Below are 26,956 nucleotides of genomic sequence, written 5' to 3'. Positions count from 1 at the left end.
TGATGCTCCGCACCGTCAGAGACCCCATAACTTTACTGTTATGTGATAGTAAACCCTGAGCATAAACCATTAACACCGTGCGAGCCCACACCACTTTCAGCATCCCTGACATTGTTGTCTTGACTCCTCCAAGACATCGGTATCACCCCAGGACCACTCCTTTGGAGCCTCAGTGCGCCCCGGCTCCCAGGTCTTCCCGTGGGCATGCTTAGGTCGGGAGCTGGGTGGATACCAGCTGTTCCCCCCAACCCCGACCCCTTGGCTGCAGGCTCCAGTTTTCCTGGGGTGGGGCATCCAGTCTTCGCAGGGGGTAGGGGGTGTGGCCTAGGGGGTCAGTTGGTCAGGATTGATCAATCCCGCAGAGGACAGAGGCCGGGGAGGGGGCCACCAGCCGGAGGGGGCCGCGCCTTGCGGGGGACCTGCCTTCGGGCTGCTCACAGTGGGTGCCAGGTTGGCTACCCTTTGGCCTCAGGGTGGGGCTGGATGGGCGGAACTACGTCTGGTCGACCCTCTGCGTAGGCGAAGGGAGTCAGGCGGGGAGCCGGGGACACATCTCAGCCCCTGGACAGGGCCGGTAGGTCAATTTGCCCCATCCCTCCGTCCCACAGAGACCCTCCAGCTGCTGCCCTGGCAGGTGGAGAAGCTGCCCAGGCCACAGTTCTCCGGGGGCGGGCCTTGCGCTGGGTGGGGGCGGGCCCAGATTGGCGACTTGCACGGGTTCCTTCCGCTCCTTGATTCCCCAGGACTCCGGGCTACCAGATCTGCCGCCCCGCCTGAAGCAGCCGATGGAGGCCCCGCTGCAAACAGGAATGGTAAGGGGAGGGGTGGTGCGGTGCCGTGGCGGCGACTACAACTCCCGGCATGCTCAGCGCTCACTGTCGCGGTCTCGAGAGAACAAGGCTGCGTCTGTTCGGGCGGAACTACGTTTCCCGGCGTGCATTGCGGGCTACCGACCCACAGGGGTAGAGTAGCGCCCCCGGGGAGGGAGCCACGCTGGCCCATTCTGCAGATGGGGACACCGAGGACCGGGCTGGCTACGAACTCCTCGGGGGCGAAGGTGACGGAGAGGGATGGGGCCCGGGACGTCCCGGCCCTCGGGGAGGTCTCGGCGGGACGGGCGTGCGGTGCACAGCCAGTGCCGTTCGTCCCACAGGTGCTGGGCGTGATGATCGGGGCAGGAGTGGCGGTGCTGGTCACCGCCGTGCTCATTCTCCTGGTGGTGCGGAGGCTGCGAGTGCCGAGTGAGGATCCGGAGGGCCCTCTCGGGAGGCTGTGGGGTGGGGAGACGAAATGGCCGGGGTCTCCAAGGCGGTAGAGATGGGGATTTGCGGCGTGGAGTCTGCGCAGAGCTCGGAGTGCCCCTCTCCCCACCTCTCCCCAGAAACTCCTGCCCCGGAGGGCCCCCGGTATCGGTTCCGGAAGAGGGACAAAGTGCTTTTCTATGGCCGGAAGATTATGCGGAAGGTGAGTCCAGGACCTCCTGGGGTCCGCGCTGAGCACATAGAGACCCCGCCCCTTTCCTATTTACATTTCTTAGTGTACACCACCACCCCCTCCTTGATGAAGGGCCCCTGAATCTGGTCCCCGCTCCCTCCAGGGTCTGAATTGCCAACTGACCCTTCTCCTTCATTCTCCCAGGTGTCACAATCCACTTCCTCCCTGGTGGATGCCTCTGTCTCCACCACTTCTCGGCCACGCATGAAGAAGAAACTTAAGATGCTCAACATTGCCAAGAAGTAAGGCTGTGCTGGGATTACCTGGTGCTGGGGGCTATCTCAGGGGCCTTTTTGTGGGATCAACCCACACCAAAGTTTGGACCCCACAGACTCTCTTAGGAGCCTTCCCACATCAGAGGGACACCTCAGGGCTGTCCTCTGAGGGGCTGTCTCGGAGCTTTTGCACACCAAACAGGCCATCTCTAAGGCCTCTGTCCCCTGAGGGCTATCTCAGGCATGTTTCCCTCTGCAGGGTATTTCTGAGCTATTTGTTTCTCAGCCAGTATCTCAATGGGCTGGCCATATATTTAGGGGGTGTATATCTGGGATCTCTGTCTAGGTTATTTTCTAGGTCTCCCAACATGAGACGGTTTATTCCAGGTGCCTCGCTGGTGTTATCTCAGGTATTTCTGTGACCTTCTGGAGGGGCTATCTCCAGCCTGTCTTCTCCAGGAGTTATCTCTCTACATCAGAAAGCTTCTTCTCTCTGTCACTGACCTTGGAATTCTTCCCACACTGAGAGGGCTGTCTCAGGGGTTTCCCCTAGAGCTATCTCAAGAACCTTCTTACACTAGAAACACGGGAAGGACATCTCCAGTGTCCCTCTCAGCAGCAAGGGGCTATCTCAGGTCTGTGAGAAGGACACTCCCAGGGATCTTTGTAGGTTGGGAGCTGGCTCTGGAATCTCCTTGTATCCTGGGGTCTATCTGAAGGTCTATCTCAAGGTCATTACAAGATACTCTATGAACAACAGTCATGCTTTGGCAGGACTTCCTGTGACTTGAGTAGAAGAGCCCTCTCTAGCTTCCCCAACATCAGTTGAGGGTCTGTATCTCAGGTTTATCTACATCACAGGGGCTGTCTGCAGTGTCTGAACACCCCTGAGGAACCTCCCTGTTGTGTTCATGACTGTCAGAGAACTATCTCAGAACTCTCTGTGACCTGGGGAAGGGCTAGCCCAAGATCTTGCTGATCAGAAGAGGCATTATATCTGGAGTCTTCTGTATCACTGGGTTTAACTCGGGGTCTGCTCACACTGTCAGGGCTAGCTCAGAGTCTCGTGCCAGTGGAGGGGCTGTCTCAGCAGTCACGGTGACCTGTCAAGAAGGGCTCACCCAGGCCCATGATCAGCAGAGCGGGTGCATCTGGATTCTCTACATGTAATGAGGGCTGTCTCAGGGAACTCTGCAGCCTTAGAGAGACTGTCTCAAGGTTCTCTGAGACCTGAGAGGAAGGGCTATCTCAGGAATCTTTACGAAGAACAGAGAGGCTCTATCTGAGGTCTTCTCATGTAGCAGAAGCTACCTCTAAGGCACACCCACATTAGGGAGGTTTTCTTGGGAACCTAGTCAGTGATTCCTGGGAGGGCTGTTCTGGGGCTCCCGTGACAAGCAGTGGTACTATTTCTGGGGTCTGCCTTTATCTTAGAAACTACATCAGGGGTCTCCCTAACCAAAGGGTCCATCTCAGGGGCCTCTGACTAGTGGAGGGGCAATCTCAGGACTTTTTGAGCGAGGTCATAAATTTTTTCCATACAGGGCCAGATAGTAAACGTTTTAGGCTTTGCATGTCACGTGCAGCCTCTGTTGCAACTCTACAATTCTGCCAACATAGCATGAAAACAGCTACAGATGATATGGGAATGAATGAATGTAGCCGTGAGCCAATAAAACTATATTTACAAAAATAGGTGGCGGGCCTGATTTGGCCAGCAGGCTAGAGTTTGCTGTATGTGAACAGGGGGAAGGGCTGTGTGGGGGTCTCAGGTTTCCCTGAACCCCCTCCCTGTCCCCCCCTCCTCCCACCAGGATCTTGCGCATCCAGAAAGAGGCTCCCACGCTGCAGCGAAAGGAGCCCCCACCCGCGGTACTGGAGGCTGACCTGACAGAGGGTGACCTGGCCAACTCCCACCTGCCCTCCGAGGTCCTCTACATGCTCAAGAATGTCCGGTCAGTGTCAGGGGTGCAGGTGTGGGGGGTCCACGGAGCTGGGGTCCCCCCTGACCTCCTGCATTGCTCCCCCACTGCCCATCCACCAGGGTTCTGGGCCACTTTGAAAAGCCGCTCTTCCTGGAGCTCTGCCGCCACATGGTCTTCCAGCGACTCAGCCAGGGTGACTACGTTTTCCGGCCGGGTCAGCCGGATGCCAGCATCTACGTGGTGCAGGACGGGCTGCTGGAACTCTGCCTGCCGGGTCCCGTGAGTGGACAGCCCCAGGGGCCACTGTGGGGAGATGGGCAGTGGGGATGGTCAGCAGGACAGCATCCCTGGGGACAGCCCTGCTGTTGGGCAGTAGGGCTGGGGGTCTTTGGGGACGTGTACTCAGGAGTCAGGGGAATGGATGACCGGGGGCGTTTGGGGTGGTCTACAAAGTTGCTCAGCGGTCACTGTTAGTGAAGGACGGGGGGTGGCTGCTGGTCGGGAGGCTTGGTGGGCGCAGGGATGGGAAAGCATCAGTGGTCATTGGAGTGGGTGAGGCTGAGGACCAGTGACATGGTCAGAGGACAGGAGGGCGGTCACCAGGACTAGGCCAGCCCTGGTAATTGGTCCCGTGTCTTAGGACGGGAAGGAGTGTGTAGTGAAGGAAGTGGTCCCCGGGGACAGTGTCAACAGCCTCCTGAGCATCCTGGATGTCATCACTGTGAGTGACCAACCCGTGGGCTGGGGGGCTGGGGCATGAGGACTCACCCGATGGACTGGACTGGAGAAGGTCCCTAGGGCCACAATCTCTGATTCATCCCTGATGCTGCCAGTGGTCTCCAACAGGAGGGGAAGCATTAGGGGAGCAGTGAGGGGACTTGCAGTCCTGCCCTTGTCTCTCCTGATGCCCCCACCCCTCCCCCAGGGTCACCAGCATCCCCAGCGGACCGTGTCTGCCCGTGCGGCCCGTGATTCCACGGTGCTGCGGCTGCCAGTAGAGGCCTTCTCCGCAGTCTTCACCAAGTACCCAGAGAGCTTGGTGCGGGTTGTGCAGGTCAGTGGGCTTTCTGTCTCCCTCCACCATCCAGGGGCCCCTCCCTCGCCCCCACCCATTGCAGGCAGCAGTGGGCTGGGTCCCTGCAGTTGTGCTTATCGGCCCTGAGCAGCCAGACTTCAGCTGCCCACACTCCCCTATTCACTGCCTCTGCTCATTAACCCAAGTTGGGGTTTCTCCTGGCCATGCCCCTTCCTATGCCCCGCCCATCTTATGGCCCCACCCCATCTTGTGGCTCCACCCTGTCTGATGGCCCCACCCCATCTTGTGGCTCCACCCTGTCTGATGGCCCCACCCCATCCCATGGCCACGCCCCTTGCACCCCGCAGATCATCATGGTGAGGCTGCAGCGAGTTACCTTCCTGGCGCTTCACAACTACCTGGGTCTCACCAATGAACTCTTCAGCCACGTGAGTTGGGGGTGAGCACAGGAACTGGGGAGGACAAGATGGGACTCCGGGGACATGCCACAAGCTCCTCTCTGCCCCCAGGAGATCCAGCCCCTGCGCCTGTTCCCCAGCCCCGGCCTCCCAACCCGCACCAGCCCTGTGCGGGGCTCCAAGCGGGTGGTTGGCACCTCAGCTACAGAGGAGCCGAGGGAGACCCCCGGTCGACCACCTGACCCCACCGGGGCCCCACTGCCTGGACCAACAGGTACTGGAAGTGACCCCTGCCTGGCCCCCCCATGCCAGCCCAGCCCAATCTCCAAGGAAGCCGTGCTTCAGTCCCCTAATCCCTTTCTTAGTTCTGCGGAGACTCAGCCTGGCCCTGCCCAGCCCCTCAGGGACCCCGCGGCAGGGTGCCCAGGCCTGACTCCTGTCTGGTCCCGGGGAGTCCCTGGCCTTAGCCCCCAAGACCCATTGCAATAGCTTTTGCTAGTCCCCTGGTCCCCCAGGGACTCCTTAGCTCCCCACACTAATCCTAGCTCTAGACCTGGCAGCTCTGAGGGACAGGAGCCTGAACACGTGTCTCCCCCAGGGGACCCTGTGAAGCCCACGTCCCTGGAAGCCCCCTCGGCCCCTCTGCTGAGCCGTTGCATCTCCATGCCAGTGGACATCTCAGGTTTGGAGCTCTGGGTCTGAAGGGAGGGCCTTCAAGCTTCTGAGTTTGAATCCAGGAGCTGCTGCGTGCCCATCTTGATTTTTTCTTATCTGCAAGACGGGAGTACTGCCAGTACTTCTTGGGTCCTTTGTTGGGGGTGTGCATTGAGATGCTGCTCTCCCACTTGTTTTGAGAAAGATTCAGAAAGAGAGTGCAGGCATCGGTTAGTCATGTCTGCCACAGCTGCAGCCTCTGGCTCTTAGGTAGCAGCTGGTCTCAGACCACAGCTGCAGTCGCTCTCATCTTTATTCCTTTTGTTAACTCCTCTGCCCACCTGCAGGGTTGCAGGGTGGCCCCCGCTCTGACTTTGATATGGCGTATGAGCGTGGTCGCATCTCCGTGTCACTGCAAGAAGAGGCCTCCGGGGGCCCCCAGGCAGCCCCTGCTCGGGTAAGGCCCTGGTCCCCTGCCCAGACGCTGGCCTGGATCTGGCCTGGCCAGTGGTGGGGGTCCCCTGAGCAGGGCGGCCCGGAGGGAGCAGCGGGAACTCACGGGCCTGCCCCGTGCAGACGCCCACGCAGGAGCCTCGCGAGCAGCCGGCGGGCGCCTGCGAGTACAGCTACTGCGAGGACGAGTCGGCCACCGGGGGCTGCCCCTTCGGGCCCTACCAGGGCCGCCAGACCAGCAGCATCTTCGAGGCGGCGAAGCGGGAGCTGGCCAAGCTGATGAGGATTGAGGTGGGCGGCTGGCGGAAGGGGCTGGGGAACAGAGTCGGGGATGGGAGGCCTGGCTGGGACCATCTCAACCCCCACCCGCCACCCTCTGCAGGACCCCTCCCTCCTGAACAGCCGAGTCTTGCTGCACCACGCCAAAGCCGGCACCATCATTGCCCGCCAGGGGGACCAGGTGAGGCTGACCCCTGACCTCTAACTATACAACCTGAGATCATGCTCTCTCTCTCTCTGACCTCTCATCCCTGACCTTTGACTCTATGGCTGACACCTTCCTCCATATGCATAGACCTCTGGCTGTATGATTTCCAGCCTCGAACCCTTGGATCCTAAGATCCTCTCCTTCCTGTCCCCCACCCCATGTCCTCTGGCCCTGTCAACCCTCTCCTCCATTTACTCCAGGATTCCAGGGCCCCAACTCCTAGATCTCTCCTGCCTGCCCTGGCGCTGCCTGTAACCTCTGTCTTCTGCCCTTCCGACCCTACAGTGTACCCTGACATTGTATCTGCTTCTAATCCTGGCCGGCATCAGGATAGGGCCTCAATAAATGGGTACGAATCGGCATCTGGACCCAGAGGCCATGAAGCAGCCCCTAGGGCAGGGTTTGGGTGCTTCCTGGCAGCCCCCAGGAGGTGTAGCAAAGTGTATCCCACCAACTCCTCCATCGTCCATATGGGGAAACTGAGGCCCACTGAGAGTTAGCGACGCAGCCACCAGCTCAAGATCAGGAAGCATGGGGGTGGGGGCGGTGTTGAAACCCAGACTCTGCCTCGACTCCCCATGTGACCTTGGGTGAATAATCTAGAAGGTTCTCAGCTTCCTCATCTGTGGAATGGGTGTGATAAGAGGAAGGACTCAGTTTGGAGATGCGTAAGGTTGCAAGGGTGATAGGCCCTGGGGAGGAAGTTTAGCAGCAGCTCATGGTGGCGGGGGCGTGGGGTGACATTGGAGCCAGTGATGTAGGCACTGAGACCCCAGCACTGCCCCAGGCTCAGGGGAGAGAAGCCAGGGCTGGGGGTGGGGCAGGAGGTGTGATCTCACCTGTTGCTGTCACTTGATCCTGCCATTCTGCTGTCCCCTCGAGCTCCTCATGGCAGGGGTGGGCTCCTTTCTGGAGAGGAAGTCGAGTGAGGCTTTCGCCTGCTGTTCTTAGAACTTGGGGGACAGGCCGAGGAAGTGTGGTCACACTGTGGCTCCTGTCGGGAGCGGCCCCTGGGCCCTGCTTATTGAAAAGCTTCAGCCGGGCTCAACCCAGCCCTGGCCTGTCAATGGACCAGGCTGGCCTGCAGCCCCTCGAACCTTCTTGGGGTCAACAGGACTTCATTAGGGACAGCCGCCCTGCCGTGCCTGTCTGCGAAACTTCATACCAGTGGTTCTCAATCGGGTGATTTTGCAAACCCCCTGCCCCCGGGGACATTTGACAATGCTGAGACATTTTTGATTGTCACAACGTTGGAGGGTGCCACTGGCATTTAGTCGGTAGAGGCCTAGGATGCTCAAATGTACAGGGCAGCATGACAGAATCATCTAGTCCAAATTATCGGTAGCGCCAAGGTTAAGAAACCATGCTTTATACAAACATTTCCTCAAGTGTGTTTCACGGAACAGCTGTATTACAAACAAGGGATCTGTGGTCAAGCAGGTTGGGAGATGCTGTTTTAGCCCTCTTTGGGCGCTCTCAGGAAATATCGTTGGTATATTCAAGGCTCTGAGAAGTCCTGCAGTAAAGAAACATGCTTCCTGGGCTGGGTGCAGTGGCTCATGCCTGTTGTCCCAGCTACTCAGGAGGCTGAGGCGGGAGGATCACTTGAGCCCAGGAGTTTGAGACCAGCCTGGGCAACATAGTGAGAAACTATCTCTAAAAAAAAAAAAGAAAAAGAAAAAGAAACATGCTTCCCAATCTGATGACAAGTGGCAGCCTAATAATAGTCATTTCCATGCCCCATGAATGTCCCAAACATGGTCTGGAAATTCTGTCTGAGAAGGTTCTAGCATGTGTGCATGTACGTCTGTCTCCCAGAGCTGTACCCCACCTGGGGGTCCCTGCAGTGTTTTGGTGGGTGGAGCTGTGGCAGATGCCAGACAGGTTGGTATAGTGACAGGGAAGGAATCTCCCCGTCTCTGGGCAGTTTCAGTTCCTTATAAAGCGGTGGCACAGGGAGGTGGCTGGCCGGTCATGCTAATTAGAGAGGTCTGCCCTGAGCGTCTGCCCCATCCCAGACCCTGTGCTGCCTGCCGGACAAAAGCCAAGAAGAACCCTTGGTGGTCCCTGCCCTTCCGAAGCCTACAGTGTTCTGACAGGCATGGCTCAAAGGACTTTACGAATCCTTGTAAAATCATAAGTGCTTTGTGCTATGAAGGAGTTGCTCTTAGCACTACAATGCCTGGCTTAGACAGGGTGGCATCTCTAAGGACATGACCTCAGCTAAGGAGGAAGTATTGGGGAGGCAATGAACTGGGTGCAGGCAGGAGGAAAGGCCATTATAGGCAGAGGGAACAGCTTGTGCAAATGTCCTGTGGTGATAAGAAACCTGATGTTGATCTCTAAGAAACAAAAGGAAGTCAGTGGGCCTTGAGTGGAATAATTTTTTTGGGGGGGAGGGGAGGGTAATAGTTTTATTAAGATATAATTCACATACCACACAATTCACCTAAAGTGTACACTTCAGTGGTTTTTAGTATATTCACAGAGTTGTGCAACCATCACCACAATTGATTTTAGAACATTTCTATCACCTTGAAAAGAGACCCCATCCCCATTAGCAGTCGCTCCCCTCCCTCCTCCCCCAGCCCCTGGCAACCACTAATCCACTTTCTGTCTGTAGGAATTTGCTAATTCTGAGCATTTCATATAAATAGAACCTTATAATATGTAGCCTTCTGTGTCTGGCTTCTTTCACTGAGTGTGATATCAGGGTTCCTTTATGGCTAAATAATATTCCACTGTATGGATAGAACACATTTATTCATCTCTTGATGGATATTCAAGTTGTTTCTACATTTTGGCTGTTGTGAATTATGCTGCTGTGAACATTTACATACAAGTTTCTCCGCGGATGTATGTTTTTATTTCTCTTGGGTATAGACCTAGAAGTCGATTTGCTGGGTATAGGGCAACGCTATTTTTAACTTTTTGAGGACTGTTTGTTTTGCCAGTTTTCCCAACAGCAGTGTATGAGGATTCATTTCTCTACTCTCTTAACACTGATTCTAGCCATCTGAGAGGGTGTGAGGTGGCATCTCATTGTGGTTTTGATTTGCATCTGCCTAATGATGTCATCATTTTGAGCATCTTTCCATGTGCTTATTGGCCATTTGTATATCTTCTTTGGTGAAGTTTCTATTCAGATCTTTTGCCCATTTTTAATTTTTTAAATTTATTTATTCTTTCTTTAGAGACAGGGTCTCACTATGTTGCCCAGGTTGGAGTGCAGTGGCCATTCTCAGGCGAGAGCATAGCGCACTACAGCCTGGAACTCCTGGGCTCAGGCGATCCTCCTTCCTCAGCCTCCTGAGTAGCTGGGACTAAGGTGCTCATCAACACGCCCAGCTAATTTTTCTGTTTTTTGTAGAGATTTTGTAGAGATTTTTCTGTTTTTTTCTTGCTCTTGCTCAGCCTGGTCTTGAACTCCTGACCTCAAGTGATCCTCCCACCTTGGCCTCCCAAAGTGCTAGGATTACAGGTGTGAGTCACTGCACCTGGCCAAGTTGTAGGAATTCTTTATATATATATATTTTTTTTTTTAATATCAGACAGGTGATGTGCCAACATCGTAACCAGGTTTGAGGGAGGCACGTTTCACACGTCCCTGTAGAAATCTAATCATCACACTTATGAACTACAAAAGGCTCTTTATATATTCTTGAAGTACAAAAGTTCTTAATCTTGATGAAGTCCAATTTATCTGTTTTTTAATTTTGTTGCTTGTGCTTTTGGTGGCGTATCTAAGAATCCATTGCCAAATTCAAGGTCATGAAGATTTACCCCTACATTTTCTTCTAAGAGGCTTACAGTTTTAGCTCTCACATTTATGTCTTTCATCCATTTTGATATGGTGTGAAGGTCAGAATGCAACTTCCGTCTTTTCTATGTGGCTGTCCAGTTGCCCAGCACAAGCAGGGGATCTTAGCTCAGCCAGGCCCCTAGGGAGCCAGTTTTTGCAGCCTGTTGCTGGCTGTGTTGAAAAGAATTCCTGGGCTTGAATCTTGGCTCAGGGTTTGGTGATCCATTATTCATGTCTGCCCTGGGTGCTAAATAGACATAAACAGTCCTCCTTTGGTATCCACAGGACATTGGTTCCAGGTCCTCCCAAAAACACCCAAATCCATGGATGCTCAAGTCCCTGATATAAAATAACATAGTATTTACATATAAATGGCATAGTATTTACATAGTATTTACATATGCACATCCTCCCATACACTTTAAATCATTTCTAGACTACTTATAATACCTAATACCATGTAAATGCCATGTAAATAGTCATTATACTGTATTGTTTAGGAAATAATGCCAAAAAAGGTCTGTACATGTTGTGTACAGAAGCAGTTTTTTTCCTGAATATTTTCAATCCTTCCATCCAAGGTTGGTTGAGTCTATAGATGGATATATATGTATGTATATGTGTATATGTATATATGTATACACATATACATATATATATATAATACACATATACATAATCTGCTTATATCCAAAGTCTTTATTCCCTCCTCCAACTTTGTTTTTCTTAACCGTTCCTCCTTTAAACTTTCTCATGGGGCACATTGGCCTGAGCTGGGGTGGTGGGGGTGCTGTCGCTGGCTCTGTCCTCACAGCCTCTGTCCTCACAGGACGTGAGTCTGCACTTCGTGCTCTGGGGCTGCCTGCACGTGTACCAGCGCATGATCGACAAGGCGGAGGACGTGTGCCTGTTCGTGGCGCAGCCCGGGGAGTTGGTGGGGCAGCTGGCGGTGCTCACGGGCGAACCCCTCATCTTCACGCTGCGCGCCCAGCGTGACTGCACCTTCCTGCGGATCTCCAAATCTGACTTCTATGAGTACGACTGGGCCTGGGGCTGGGATGGAGGTGGCCCTCGGATGACCCCAACCCAACTGCACTCAGCCATGGGAGACCAGTACCAGATCTTTTGACCCCACTCCTAGAGGGGCAGAAGGGAACCCCCAGATCTGGCCTCCCAGCACCCTTATAGGGCAGTTTTGAGTCCTTCCTGTTTCAGACCCAAGTCATCACCCACTTTCTCCACTCCTGGGATGTTCCAGGTGCCCCCAGCCCATGCGCCGCCTTTCTTCACCCACAGGATCATGCGCGCACAGCCTAGTGTGGTGCTGAGCGCGGCGCACACGGTGGCTGCCAGGATGTCGCCCTTCGTGCGCCAAATGGACTTCGCCATCGACTGGACAGCGGTGGAGGCGGGACGTGCACTCTACAGGTACAGACCCCGCTCCCACCTCGCAGCTCAGGCCTGCCCAGGACAAGGCCCTGACCTTGCCTGACCCGCCACCCCTACCCCAGGCAGGGCGACCGCTCCGACTGCACCTACATCGTGCTCAATGGGAGGCTGCGCAGTGTTATTCAGCGTGGCAGCGGCAAGAAGGAGCTGGTGGGCGAGTACGGCCGCGGGGACCTCATCGGAGTGGTAAGCGCCCACCCACTGACCTCTGACTTCTTAGTCCAGCCCCCCCCCACCAACATACGCATCCCGGGTAACCCAATGGAGTGACGGACACAGGTCCCGATCTCTGACCTCAGCCACTCCACTCCCTCCAGTCCTTTCCGTGGGGTGGGGATTGAAGTGGGGGGAGGGCAACCTCTTGGGGTGATGAGTCTGATCCCACACCGCCCCTGGACCTCTTTTCATCAGAAATGGGGACCCCTGCCTGTCGTGGATCACTGTCCTCTCCTTGTCTCCGGAGTCCTAATAGGTAGCGAGTGAGGCTTGGTTCCCTCCACTTCCATTTCGGGGGACTCCCTAGGTGGGGCAGTACTTCCTCCCTCCCCCTGCACCCACGGTCAGGCTCCCGCTACTCTCTCCGGGCCCTCCCGGCCCGGGCAGCCCCGGTCATGCACACGGGCCCTACAGGTGGAGGCGCTGACCCGGCAGCCGCGAGCCACGACGGTGCACGCGGTGCGCGACACGGAGCTGGCTAAGCTCCCCGAGGGCACCTTGGGCCACATCAAACGTCGGTACCCACAGGTGCGGCCTGATGTGGGCGGGGCGGAGGGGAGTGGGGGCAGGACCAAGAGGGGGTGGGGTCTAAAATAAGGGGAGGGGCTTCTGGCGGGGCGGAGCCCTTGAGTCGGGGTGGGGCTCTTGGCGCTGGAGCCCAGGTAATGGGGACCCAGGACCCCCGGTAGAGGAGGGAAAGGTGGGACCCTCACAGTCGCTCCGTCGGTCTCACTGGATTGCCGGCCTCCAACGCCCCCAGGTCGTGACCCGCCTCATCCACCTGCTGAGCCAGAAAATTTTAGGGAATTTGCAGCAGCTGCAAGGACCCTTCCCAGGTGAGAGCCCCTCGGCCCGGGGCATGTTGGGGGCTGTAGTCCAGTGCCCAGAGCATGCTGGGAGGGGAAGCCCCATACCCGAAGGCATCCTGGGAAATGGAGTTCGGCGTATAAATCATGCTGGGCGGGTTTGAAGCCGGAAGTGGGAACCGTGGTCCAGTGCATGCTGGGAGGTGGAGTTCGGGTTCCAGTGCATGTTGGGAAACGGAGTCCTAGACCCCGGCGTGCTTGTTAATGGACTCAGTCGTGCTGGGGGGCGGTGCCTTAAGTAGCGGGTTTGGCCCGGGTGTCAGCGCTTGCTGGGGATGTCCTCGTCCTGAACGTCTTGGGAAAGGGAGTCCCAGGTCAGAATGTGACGGCAAATGGAATCCATGGAGTGCGTTTAGGACTCTGGGCACGTCGGGAATGGGCTTCTGAAGTTACTGACAGGCTGGGAGGTGTAGTGCCCCTCCCAGCTTGTGGTTTCTGTGAACTAGGACAGTCCGGGCAGTGCACCCCTGCCCCACCCCTGCCCCAGGGTGTGCTGAAATGTAGGCCTGGAGCTCTACACTGTGGCGACCCCATTCTGGGCCAGCCCGGCAACCTTGGTGGTCCTCTTTTCCCCAGGGGCTTCTGCCCTGTTGGCCCTGACACCTGGATTCCCGGGGTGGGGGCGGGGCAGTGGGGGTACGGAAGACATCAGTTTAAAAATACAGAGAAACAGCACAATGTCAAGCTTCGCGCAGTGTCGGTGTCGTAGACAATGAGGTTTATCCGAGGCATGATTATTGCTAACTGAATGCTTTCCCCCATACTCTGCCATGACGATCTGACATATAGTCAGCGTTGGCAATTTTTGACAATCTCTATGGAAACAAAAAAAAGTAAAAAATAAAAAGCACAATGGCAGAAGCCGATAAGTACTGTGAAGAAAATAAAAGAGGGTCATTGATAGAGCGTGACTAGCAGAGGGAGAGGCTTTTCTGAAGACAATGAGCTGAAATTGACAATTGAGATGGGGCCAGACTCTGAAGAGAATTACAAAGGCGTTGCACACGGGGTTGGGTGGTTTTGAAGCACTGGGAGGGGGAAAGTGATTGAGGGGGAGAAATGGGGCAGGGGCAAGCCACATAGGGGCTGGGGGCCACAGAAAGGCATTTGAGCTTAGGGGAGGGGGATCGGATCAGCTAGGAGCAACAGGAAGTCGGGCAAGAGATGGGGGTTGACAGCTTGGTCTAAGCTATTAGCAGAGAAGCTAGGAAGCACCAAGTGAGTCAAGCATATATTTATGTCCACCTAGTTTTGTGTTCAGACCCCTCTCTTGGAAAGAGAAACCAAGATCAGAATGGGGCAGGTGTACCAGCTGGTTGGTCTGTGTAAGCACAGTGAACCTGAGTGGTTGTAGAATTGTGTGATGGAGCCCACTGAGGAGATTGGGGCCCAAAGTGGAGGTTGGACCACCAGATTTTAACAGCAGAGGGGACAGTGGGTGGGGCTGTATGTGCAGGACTAGGTCGTGGCCTTCAGTATGGCAGCGTGACGTCTTGGGGCAGCCAGGGGCTGAGGTCTGGGGAAAGAGGGGGAGGGATTTTGGAGGAGGGTGTTCACCTCTCCAGATACAGGGTTGCACAGCAAATCTCATCCATTGGGGTTTCAGCAGGCTCGGGGCTGGGTGTCCCACCACACTCGGAACTCACCAACCCCGCCAGCAACCTGGCAACGGTGGCAATCCTGCCCGTGTGTGCTGAGGTGCCCATGGTGGCCTTCACCCTGGAGCTGCAGCACGCTTTGCAAGCCATCGGTCAGTGGCGGAAAGGGGCGTGGGTGAGGGCTGGCCATTGGTCACTGGGGCTGGCCAGGGCTTTGGTCAATAAGTGGATATGGCTGGGTGGGTTAGTGCGGAGGGGTAGGCCAGGGCCACAGGAGTGGGGTGATGGGTATTATCTTCTGGGAGGGGCTCCCAGCCCTATCAACCGTGTTCCCAACCTCCATGCCTCATCTACTCCTAGGACCCACGCTCCTCCTCAACAGTGACATCATCCGGGCACGCCTGGGGGCCTCGGCGCTGGATAGGTGTGTGTTGGTGTCCCAAGGGGAGCAGGGGGTGTAAGGGGCGGGCTTGGAGAACCTCAGATTCTTTCAGTTCAGGGTTCAATTTCTAGGTTTCAAGCCAAGGAACATTTGTCCTACTCTTAGATCAAGGGAGGGGGATGAATCTGCCCCGCTAAGGCACAGACTTCCATTGTGGGGGCCTGGGTGTCTAACCTCCTCCCAATAATGGAGCTGTGTGGTCTCTGGGGACACAGGGCTTCACATGGCCCCAGGATGACACTTTCCCGTCCCACCCCAGCATCCAAGAGTTCCGGCTGTCAGGGTGGCTGGCCCAGCAGGAGGACGCGCACCGCATCGTGTTGTACCAAACGGACGCATCCCTGACGCCCTGGACCGTGCGCTGCCTGCGCCAGGCCGACTGCATACTCATCGTGGGCCTGGGTGACCAGGAGCCCACTCTCGGCCAGGTCCGGAGGCCCTGCGCAGTGACACCATCCCCAGGATCCTGTTCTTTGCCCTCCCGTGCCTACACCAGGCCATGTGCATCCCCACCGTGGGGGTAGGCGACCAGGGACCTAAGCCTGGCCAGGTAGCGGTGGGGAGACCGGTGACATCTGTCCCCTCTGCATCTTCCGCAGCTGGAGCAGATGCTGGAAAACACGGCCGTGCGTGCCCTCAAGCAGCTGGTCCTGCTGCACCGTGAGGAGGGCCCGGGCCCCACGCGCACCGTGGAGTGGCTCAACATGCGCAGCTGGTGCTCTGGCCACCTGCACCTACGCTGCCCGCGCCGCCTCTTCTCGCGCCGCAGCCCGGCCAAGCTGGTGAGGGGCGCGGCTTGGAGAGGGGCCCTGGGGAGGACCGACCCCCAATTGTGGGGCTGTGGCTGCCAGGGGCGTGGCGTGGGGAGTGGGACAGGGCCTGGAAAAGCTGGGGGTTCCCCTAGGGCCCGCCCCATCCCCTCATTCTCTTGGGTCGTGACCTTCTTCCCCTCCATCCCAGCACGAGCTCTATGAGAAGGTCTTCTCCAGGCGCGCCGACCGGCACAGCGACTTCTCCCGCTTGGCGAGGGTGCTCACAGGGAACACTATCGCCCTGGTGCTGGGCGGGGGCGGGGCCAGGTGAGGGGCGGGGCCAGCTCTGGCAGGGGCGGGGCTTGTTGGACGGCCGGGCGTGTGCGTCCTGTGGGTCAGGGCCTGGGTGTCCAAGGGATGGAGCTTACTCCTTCAGACAGACCTTCCCATGGGGCGGGGCCAGCTCTGGCAGGGGCGGGGCATCCTTCAGGGCTGGGCCTAGGCGTCCAAGGGGTGGAGCTTACTCCCGGGGAAAGACGCTATGGGCTGGGGCTGGCATCTAGTTCCTTGGCTGCATGGAGGTTGGGAGAAGGGGAGCTCATGGGTGTGGGGTCGAGCAGATTCCTAGAGGAACACTGGGTCCCCTTTTCCCCGCAGGGGCTGCTCGCATATTGGGGTGCTGAAGGCATTAGAGGAGGCAGGGGTCCCCGTGGACCTGGTGGGCGGCACGTCCATCGGCTCGTTCATTGGGGCCCTGTACGCAGAGGAGCGCAGCGCCAGCCGCACCAAGCAGCGGGCCCGGGAGTGGGCCAAGGTGTGTGTTGCCGGGAGGGATGGCGGCACCCCAGGAGCACCCTGAAACCTGTGACTCCACCATCACCTGGATCCAGGGGGCCTCTGAGCTCGTGGTGATCCTTCCTGGTTTAATCTGTGAACCTGCCTGCCTAGATCTTTAAGATATGCACTAGGGATCTTGGACGATGCCTGTGCGACCTCCTGGCTAGCAACCCTAACCCCCAGCCCCCAGCTAGAGCAACTAGGGCCCTTAGTGACCCTCTTGGCAGTGGCTTTGGGTGACCACATCACCATCTGTAGATGCTCCTTGCCCACCCCTGATCAGTGATCCCTCTGTGACCCCCCCATGACTCTGTGACCCTAGCTGGCTCTCTTGTCCCTAGAGAATGACTTCGGTCATGGAGCCCGTGTTGGATCTCACATACCCCGTCACCTCCATGTTCACCGGCTCAGCCTTTAACCGCGGCATCCACCGCGTCTTCCAGGATAAGCAGATTGAGGTGCGCCCACCTCCCTGCCCCCACACCTGCCCCACCCCTGCCCACAGGAGTCCACACTCCTCCCCCACCTTGGTCCTTGTCCCCTTAGGACCTGTGGCTGCCGTATTTCAACGTGACCACAGACATCACGGCCTCGGCCATGCGTGTCCACAAAGATGGTGGGTGTCGCCACCCAGCTCTGTACCCAACCGCTGAGGCCACGTGGGGAAGGGGGGGAAGCTTCAGGGAGGGCAGCTGAGCTTCTGGGACATTGTTAACACAAGTGACCGTCCACCTTGGCCCGATCGCTGACCACTAACCATCACCCACTAATGCCCCAGAGGCCCCAGGTATGTCTGTGCTCGGGGGTGGGGAGCCAGGAGTCTTGTCGGGGGCCTCACCCTCACGCCGTCCCCACAGGCTGTGTGTGGCGTTATGTCCGGGCCAGCGCCTCCTACTGCCCCTATCTGCCCCCGCTCTGCGACCCCAAGGACGGGCACCTACTGGTGGACGGGTGCTACGTTAACAACGTGCCAGGTCAGCGAGCCCACCGGGCTGGCCGGGCCTCCGAGCGTGTCTGAGTGTGTCTGTGCGTGTCTGTGTCTGTGTGTCCCACCGGGCAGGTTCCCTGTGGCGGTATGTGCGTGCCAGCATGACGCTCTCGGGCTACCTGCCCCCACTATGCGACCCAAAGGACGGGCACCTCCTCATGGACGGCGGCTACATCAACAACCTGCCAGGCAAGTGGCTGCCCACGCTGTCCCACGCACCTGCCCAGATTCGCGCACGCAAACACATGAGCAGGCAGGTACACGCAGATGCGCTCGCAGGAGAACACACACTCAAGCCACCCATGCAGGGGTATACACGCACATCACACACGCTCACGCGCACGATGTGTGCGGTCAAAAAGTATATCCACCTGCTCACATGCTGTGAGACACAGTGGCTGCACACACAGGAGGAGCATGTGCACAGGTACAAGGGACACACACTAAGGAACACGTAGATTGAACGGGACACTTCGTGCACGCACACCAGGTACTCACGCACACACGTTCTCTCAGCTGCTCCAGGGGCAGGTAGACACACACGGACACTTGCACACAGATGAACGTGTGTGTTGATGACACAGGGCATTTGTCCACACACGCCAGTCTGTCCACACCCGTCCAGCATGTCTCCTCAAACACGCAGGTGTGTGCACGTACAGATAGGACGGGAGGCCTGTGTGCGTGACCGAGTTAAGGCATGCCTCCGCCTTTACGTGCACAGGTGATAGGCAGGCAGGTATGTAACTTAAAATTTCAGGCCCCAGAATCGTTCGTATTCACGTGGACACGTACACCAGCTGCACACGTGCTCACGGTCCTCTGGGCCAGGGGTAGGCAAACTATGTCTTGGACACACAAGGAAACGTGTACGGGCATTGACCTAGGTACATGTGGTCTGTAACGAACACAGACAGGCCCAGGCTTGTCTGCAGAGATGCAGACAAACCCAGAGATATACGTGCTCGCAGACACACGGCCTCCCATGGGGTCTACGACGGAAGGGACTCAGGCTGGCAGGCACACACAGACACACGCACGTGCGTGGGCGTGTGGACTCAGAGACACCAACGAGCTCTTGAGGGATACAAGTGCCAAGACTGCTGGAGATTCGGGTGTCTTCTTGGGCTGGGCCTGGCTACAGGGCACTGTCTTGTAGGGGACCCTCCCAGAGACACCACCCTCATCACTGGGGCATCACCCTGCTCCCTTGACTTCATTTGCATTTATTTCCATACTATTTGCATGACAGCCTGTCCTTTGCATGTATGGTTTTTTTTGTTGTTTTTTTTGCGTGATCATTTGCACAATGGTGTTTATGGGATTGGGTTGAACATCCCCACCCTGGGCCCTGTCGGGGGGGCAGCCTGCTGACCCCCCGGCTCCACAGCGGACATCGCCCGCAGCATGGGCGCCAAGACGGTCCTGGCCATCGACGTGGGGAGCCAGGACGAGACAGACCTCAGCACCTATGGGGACAGCCTGTCCGGCTGGTGGCTGCTGTGGAAGCGGCTAAACCCCTGGGCAGACAAGGTGAAGGTTCCAGACATGGCTGAGATCCAGTCCCGGCTGGCCTATGTGTCCTGCGTGCGGCAGCTGGAGGTCGTTAAGTCCAGCTCCTACTGCGAGTACCTGCGCCCGCCCATCGACTGCTTCAAGACCATGGACTTCGGGAAGTTCGACCAGATCTATGTGAGTGGGAGGGAGTGGCATGGTGCCTGCATGGTGGGCCCGCAGAGCTTTATGACTTAAAGCCCAGAGCAGTGTGAGGGGAAGGATCCTAGGGCTCCACCTGGAATCCGTGGGAAACAGATCTGTGATCAATTAGTGATGTCTGCAGTGGGTGTGGCGAGGATGTGGTTGTGCATGTGCTACCCATGAGCTAAGTTTGGTTATGTGCCAACTGTACTGCCTGAAGCACTATGTAGCAATTTCTAATGCCATTTCTGCATTGGTGGGAATGAGAGCCATGATCAATTAGTAATGTCTGCCACAGGTCCAGGATAGGAATGTATCAGTGTATATGTCTTGTGCCACTGACCCTGAAAAATGTGTCATAGCCCATGCCGACTGAAATTGATCAGTAGCTGCTGTCCAGAAGCCCTGAGTCTGAGCAAAAAATGTCTGGTGTTCTTTCTGGAGTTACTAAGAGAGTGTGTCATGATGAATTAGTGATATTTGCTGTGGGCGTGGGATAGGTCAGTATCCACAGACGTGCTGCATATTAGCAAAACTCTAAACAAGCTGGCACACTACCACCTTGTGTTGTTTGGTACCCATCACCCTGCATGGAGCTGAGTGGGAAAGGATGTGGAGATTGATTGGTAATGTCTGGCAGGGGCACAGATAGGGAAAGTATGGGCAAGTGTGCCGTATGTGTGTGGCTGACTCTAAAATAGATTTAATCTCAAACACTAGCTCTCCCAGAGTGTCAGGCATTTGGAGGATGAGAGGAGGGGCAGACAGTGTGGGGCTAAGCAGAGGGGGTTGCAGGCATGGCCCCCAGCCCATCTCTTTCTGCAGGATGTGGGCTACCAATATGGGAAGGCCGTGTTTGGAGGCTGGAGCCGGGGTGATGTCATTGAGAAAATGCTCACGGACCGGCGGTCTACGGACCTTAATGAGAGCCGCCGTGCAGACGTAAGCCTGTGATACTCCTGCATCGGGGACCCTCTGACCCCAGAGATCCAGAATTCCAGCCCCTTCGGGGTCTCCCACAAACCTCAGCTGCCCCCACACATTCCTGGGTTTCACTGAGCCCCTCAGACATCCACTGACTCCAGAGTCCCCTGCACCCAGGATCCTCTCTGAGCCCGCAAGATGCCACCAGGCCCCCCCAGACACCCCAGTACCCTGTGGACCCCCAAGGAGCCTCACCAATGCCGCCCCATAGGTACTTGCCTTCCCAAGCTCTGGCTTCACCGACTTGGCAGAGATCGTGTCCCGGATCGAGCCCCCCACAACCTATGTCTCCGACGGCTGCGCTGATGGTGAGGGGGCTGAGGGGACCCCGAGGGACACCCCCAGGAGGGTGGGGCGTGGCTGGATGTGTCAGACCAGCCCGATCCCCCCATCCGTGCCCCGCCCCCGATTCCAGGGGAGGAATCGGATTGCCTGACGGAGTACGAGGAGGACGCGGGACCCGACTGCTCCAGGGACGAAGGGGGCTCCCCCGAGGGCGCGAGCCCCAGCACCGCCTCCGAGATGGTGAGAGTGGGCAGCCCAGGCCCCCCTTCAAGGCTGTGTCTGAGACCTTGTGGGGCGGGTGTGCGGGTGCAGTGACGCTTCCCGTGCTGGGTGACATGCGTGTGTGGCCTGTCTCCACAGGAGGAGGAGAAGTCGGTTCTCCGGCACCGGCGTGGTCTGCCCCAGGAGCCTCCCAGCCCAGCCTCAGACACCTGAGGGCCTTGCCAGGGGGGTCCCCTGCCCCCTGCCCCTGCACTGGGCGGGGGGTAGGCCCCGTGGGGGCAGCTCACTCTGCCTCCTCCTGCTGCTACGCCCATGGCCCTCTGGGTCCCCCTTAGCCCTCTGAGCCCAGGGACCACACACTGGACTGGCCTGCCCCAGAGGAGGAGGGCAGCACTGCACTGATGACTTTTGACAGTCACTCCTCCCCCCCAGTAAACTATCACCTCTCAGAAGTGGCCTCGTGTCATCTTTGGGTGGAGGGCCCTACCTCCTGTGCTCAGGGTGGCTGGAGCTGGGGTCTGAAATGGCCTTGAGCACGCCCCCCCCATGGGAGTGCCATTCTGGAGTTCACCTGTGGTCCCACTCAGTGCTGGCTCCAGGCCGCAAGGCCTCTGAACACCACATGCCACCCCCCAGGGGCCCACAGAGGTGGTTCTGGGGCCGGTTGTGGCAGCCTCATCTTTCCACAGCCTCTGCCCCTGGGGTAGTCCTACTGTGCGCAGGTGCCCCATGTTTGCTGTAAGTTCCTACTGCGTGCGCCACTGATTCTGCTTCCTAAGGGACAAGATCCCCACCCCCAAAACACATGTACACACGCACGAGGCTCAAGAACTTTCCCCCAGGCATTGCCCCTACTGTGTGCTCAGCAGAATCAGCCGGGCCCTGCCGTCCCCATTTGCTGTTCTGGCTGTTGGCTCAGAGCTTAGACCGTGCAGCCAGCCTGCCTGGGGTGAAATCCCAGCCTGGCCTCTTGCAGGTGGCCACGAACAAGTTTCTTAAGCTCTCTGAGCCTCAGTCACTTCGTTCACCCATGAAGCAGGGAATGATGGCCGTATGTGTCTCACCAAGAGTTATGCTTGTGGGACTGGCTGGGCCCGGGCACCTGGAGGCTCCCAGTCAGTGCCCCCTGCCGCGTGCTGGACCCAGAATGCAGCAGCCATGGCCAAGGACTGCCTCGAGGGCAGCGGGGAGCCTTGGAAGATTTTTTTTTTAGTGATGTGTATGTGTTTTAGTTGTAAAATAAACATAACAAAATTTACCATTTTAACCACTTTTAAGTGGACAGCTTAGTGGCATTAAGCACAGTCGCATTGCTGTGCAACCATCACTGCCCTCCTCCAGAACTTTCTCATCTCCCCAAACTGAAACTCCATCCCCACGAAACACTCACTCCGCATCCCTGTCCCCAGCCCCTGGCACCCACCATCCTACTTCCTGTCTCTGTGGGTCTGAAACTCTAGGGACCTCCTATGAGTGGAATCACACGGGATTTGTCCTTTTGTAACTGGCTTATTTCACGGAGCATGATGTCCTCAAGGTCTATCCAGGTCGCAGCCCGTGTCAGAATTTTCCTTTTTATGGCTGAGTAATATTCCAGTGTGTGGATGGAGCACGTGCTGATCCACTCGGCCGTCCACGGAGACGGGTTGCCTCCTTCCACGTGTGCGAATCGTGCTGCTGTGAACACTGACACGCAAGTATCTGTTTGGGTCCCTGGCTTCAGTCCCTTTGCGCATGTGCCCAGGAGCGGGGTTGGTGGGCCATACGGTAATTCTACGATGAATTCAGGAACCGCCAGACTCCTTTCCGCAGCAGCTGTGTGGTTTCACATCTGGTCCCCTGGGCTGTCAGCACCACAGACAGTGCTGGCGCTGTCCGAGGTGCTACCAAAGCCCCCTTCTCTGCCTCTCCCTCCAACCCCCCAACATCCTGCCCCTTCCAGACCTCCGGGTTGGGGAGGCCAGGAGCACATTAAGCTGGAAGTTCAGCCGAGGATTTGTCACCTGTTGGCGTCTCCATCCTAACTGGCTCCCACTCCACCCTCTCACGCAGCTCCAGTTGCACCAGCCTTCGTTCTGTTCCCCAAATTCTCCATCGGTTTCCTGGCTTGAAGGCCTTGCAACAGGAGCTACCCTCCGTGGAGCTGGATAAGTCTGTCCTCAAATGTCACCTCTTGAGACTGTCTGAAGCCACTGTGTAAAGTAGCTTCCCCGTCCCCACTGCCTGTGTCCTTGCCTTTAAAGCACTTCACCAAGGCCGGGCGCGGTGGCTCATGCCTGTAATCCCAGCCCTCTGGGAGGCCGAAGCAGGAGGGTCATTTGAGGGCAGGAATTTGCAACCAGACTGGGATGCATAGTGAGACCCCATCTCTACAAGAAATGGGGAAAAGCTAACCAAGCATAGTGGTCCACACCTATAGTCCCAGCTACTCAGGAGGCTGAGACGGGAGGATCGCTTGAGCCCAGGAGTCGGAGGCTGCAGTGAGCTATGATGATGCCACTGCACTCCGGGCAACAGAGGGAGAACCTGTCTCAAAAAAAAAAAAAAAAAAACAAACCCACAAAAAACCCACCACCAACAATAACAATAACAATTGATTTACAGAGCGATTGCCATACATCTTGGGCTGACGCATGCGTATTCTCTCTTCGGATTTTCATAACAGCTTTATGGAGAAAGTAGTATTATTCCATTTGATAGAATAGAAAAGCGAAGCTCAGAAAGGGGGTTCAGGTACACAGTTGTTAAGAGATGGAACGAGCACAAGCTTATCCACCCCCTTGTGCTATTTTCCCAGCAACCAGATTGGCTCAGGTTTCTACTCGAGGCTGCAGTTCTGGGGCAGCCCTGGACCCTCAGGAGGGACGTCCAGCATGGATCTAGCAGGAACCCCTTGGTCACTAGAGCCTCCCACTAAGGTGCTTTAGGTGTCTTCGTTTACTGAAGCTCATATCAACCTTCCCTGCCTTCTCTCGCTACCCCTCGGCACGCTAGGACCCCTGGCACCTGCAGTTGGAATGAAGCCTGTGTGGGCTGAATTTTGCCCACCCACCAAATTCATATGTTGAAGTTCTACCCCCAGGTACCTCAGAATGTGGCTGTGTTTGGAGATGGGGTCTTTAAAGAGGTCACTAAGTTAAAATGAGATCATTAGGGTGGATCCTATTCCAATAGAACCGTGTCTGTATAGAAAGGGGGATTTTTTTTTTTTTTTTGAGACAGGATCTCACTCGGTTGCCCAGGCTGGAGTGCAGTGGCATCATCATAGCTCACTGCAGCCTCAAACTCCTGGGCTCATGTGATCCTCCCACCCCGGCCTACTGAGTAGCTGGGACTACAGGTGCACACCACCACGCCCAGCTAATTTTTCTATTTTTTTTTGAGATGGGATCTTGCTATGTTGTCCAGGCTGGTCTCAAACTCCTGGCCTCAGGTGATCCTCTCACCTTGGCCTCTGAAAGTGCTGGGATGACAGGTGTGAGCCATGGTGCCCAGCCAGAAAGGGGTAAACTTAGACACAGAGACAGACACACAGAGAAGGAAGATGAGGTAAAGACGGTGGCCAGGGTGGGGGGCATACCATCTAGAAGCCCAGGAAGGACTGAAGTTATGGCAGGGACCTGAAACAGATTCTTCCTCATAGCCATCCAAAGGAACCAACCTTGTTGACACCTTGACCTTGGACTTCCAGCCCCCAGAGCTGTGAGACAACACATTTTTGGTGTTAAAGTCATTCAATGGTTTGCTGTATCAGCCAGGATAAGTTAGATGATGCTGCTGTAACAAATGACCCCAAAGTCTTGGGTGCTTAAAACAATACAAAAGTAATTTCTCACTCCTACTACATGTCTATTGCAGGTCATCCAGGGATTTTAGCCCGGGCACCATACTCCACAACCCAGTTGGTGAAGCAGCCATTCTCTGGAATGTTTCAGGTCACTCTAGGCAAGAAAAGAAATCTCCGGAGGGTCTCCTACCTGCAATTAAATACTCTGGCCAGGAAATGATACATTTCTGCTCACTGCTCAATTGGCCGGAACAAGTCGCATGGCCCTACCCAACCATAAGGGGGCAGGAAAGACCATCCCTACCATGTGTGTTGGAAATATTTGGTGAACGTCATTTGTGACTAACAGAGTTGGAGCTGGGCCTCAACTGGAGGTTTTGGGGCTGTCCAGGCTACTTCTGTCTGATTCCAGTGAGGCCTTGGGTTCAGGGTCAGGGGACTTGTCCTGCAACCCACAGGAGATGGTGGGGAGGTGTGGAGTCAGAGATTCATCTGGGAGGTGCCATTAAATCATCTGCCATTCATAGAGTTGCCATATGACCCAGCAGTACCACTCCTAGGTAACTACCCAAGAGAAATGAGAACATATGTCCAACAAAACCCTGCACGCAAAAGTTCAGCATCATGATTCACCATAGTCCCAAAGTGGAAACGACTCAAATGCCCATCGGTGGATGAATGGATATCCAACTGTGGTATATCCATCCACTCAATGGAATATTAGTTGGCCATGAAAAAGGAAGCACCAACACATGCTACCACGTGGTAGAACCTTGCAAAAATGATGCTCAGTGAAAGAAATCAGACACAAAAGATCATATATCGTATGATTCCATTTCTATGAAATATCTAGACCAGGCAAACCCTAGAGATAGAAAGTAGATTAGTGATTGTTGGGGCTGGGGGCGGGGGAGTGGGGAGTGACTGCTAATGGGGATGGGGTTTCTTTTGGGGGCGATGGAAATTTCTGGACTTGATCATGGCGATGGTTGTATAACTGTGAATATACTGGAAACCACTGACTTGTACACGCTCCATGGGTGAATTGCGTGGTGTGTGTATTCGATCGCAGACATGGCAGGTAACGTTTGGGAGCAGAAAACACGGTGATTAAATACAAACATGAAGCTGGGCTTGCACAGATGGAGTGGTTCTGTCCCTTGCCAGCTAAGATGACCCCGGGCTTCACTTCCCCTAGACTCAGATTTGTCACTTGGGTATTCTACCTAATTATAGTCCATGACTCAAAGGGCCGCTTTGTGATTTAAATAAAACAAAACAGACACCACACACAACCCTTCCCAAACCGGCATCTTATTTTCTGCCACCAGGGGGCGATCCTGCAGCGGCGTTTGGGTACTTTTGGTCCCAAGCGTGGTACTGACTCTGGGAGACTTAAGTGTGTAGTGGGCCCACTAACTTCTTGCTTTTTTGTCCTTTAGAATAAACGACATTTATTGCAGAGGAGGAGAGGGTATTTTTCTCCTTATAAAATTATTACCTGTGTGCTTAAAACAAATTTTTAAAAAACCCAAATGCAACATAAACATAAAGGCAATGTGTGTGCATTTGGAAATATATGTTCACTAGAACATTTGGAAAGCACAGAGCGTAAAAAAAGGAAAATAAGTCGTGAGAATTGTACCACCCAGACGTGAACGTTGCTAATACTCCCCACTCTATTCCCAGAGTCCAATTTCTTATTTCGTATCCAATTTAAATGTCCTAGTTTTGTTTTTATTGAAACTCAGTGCCATGAAAGAACAGAGGGACAAAAATGCAATGACATGAAAACACGCTGAACAAAGACAGGAGACGACCGGAACAACAGCCCGGAAGGAAACATTTGTAACATAAATTAGGGAGAAGCTCGAGCATTGTTAATGTTTATTGAGTGCCTATGGTATACCAGGCACTGTTCTGGGTGGTTTATATGTATCAAATAATTTAATCCCCAGCCATATGAGATAGGTACTACTCTTAGCTTCATTTTACAAATGAGAAACAGAGACACAGAGAGGCTAAGTGACTTTCCCAAAGTCACACAGCAGGGAAACCTTCAAGCTTGAATCAAGCCAGCTTCCTTCTAATCCCTACATCATTATACCTCTTTATAGAGTCTGTGTTGATACCCAGATTAAGTAAACAGGCTAGAAATATTTATAGCAAACAACAAACAGCAGCAACAGCACACTCAACCTTACTAGGAATCAGAGAAATTTTTGTTTTCACTCTTTTTTTTTTTTTTTTTAATATAACAGGGGTCTCACTCTGTCACCCAGGCTGGAGTGCAGTGGCATAGTCATAGCTCACTGCAGCCTGGAACTCTTGGACTCGAGTGGTCCTCCTGCCTCAGCCTCCCGAGTAT

General features: G+C 55.6%; 1 protein-coding gene across 5 annotated transcripts; it reads left to right on the top strand.

The window, feature by feature from the left end:
- Positions 1-549: 549 nt before the first annotated feature.
- PNPLA6 (patatin-like phospholipase domain containing 6) lies at positions 550-21,214 on the top strand. Of its 5 annotated transcripts, none has more exons than XM_012641443.1 (34): positions 550-574; positions 744-812; positions 1,154-1,241; positions 1,382-1,464; positions 1,639-1,736; positions 3,524-3,664; positions 3,754-3,913; positions 4,275-4,355; positions 4,560-4,688; positions 5,018-5,098; positions 5,180-5,342; positions 5,667-5,750; positions 6,070-6,179; positions 6,299-6,466; positions 6,558-6,635; positions 11,294-11,499; positions 11,761-11,892; positions 11,976-12,099; positions 12,544-12,657; positions 12,890-12,965; positions 14,605-14,745; positions 14,954-15,017; positions 15,295-15,463; positions 15,635-15,817; positions 15,996-16,114; positions 16,445-16,601; positions 16,966-17,082; positions 17,171-17,240; positions 17,685-17,801; positions 19,003-19,304; positions 20,136-20,252; positions 20,506-20,602; positions 20,710-20,819; positions 20,940-21,214. In XM_012641443.1, the coding sequence occupies exons 2-34, from the start codon at positions 786-788 to the stop codon at positions 21,012-21,014; spliced, it is 3,981 nt and encodes a 1,326-aa protein (XP_012496897.1). In that variant the 5' UTR covers positions 550-574; positions 744-785; the 3' UTR covers positions 21,015-21,214. The 5 variants fall into 5 exon arrangements, with proteins under 5 accessions (XP_012496897.1, XP_012496895.1, XP_012496894.1 ...); XM_012641441.1 differs by having other exon boundaries at positions 14,602-14,745; XM_012641440.1 differs by lacking the exons at positions 550-574; positions 744-812 and having other exon boundaries at positions 929-1,241.
- Positions 21,215-26,956: the final 5,742 nt, after the last annotated feature.

The sequence above is a fragment of the Propithecus coquereli genome, unplaced genomic scaffold (genome assembly GCF_000956105.1).
Source record: "Propithecus coquereli isolate 6110/MARCELLA unplaced genomic scaffold, Pcoq_1.0 Scaffold164, whole genome shotgun sequence".
Lineage (NCBI taxonomy): Eukaryota > Metazoa > Chordata > Mammalia > Primates > Indriidae > Propithecus > Propithecus coquereli.
The sequence above is the reverse complement of the archived record's forward strand: the minus strand, read 5'-3'. Positions and strand labels throughout refer to the sequence as shown.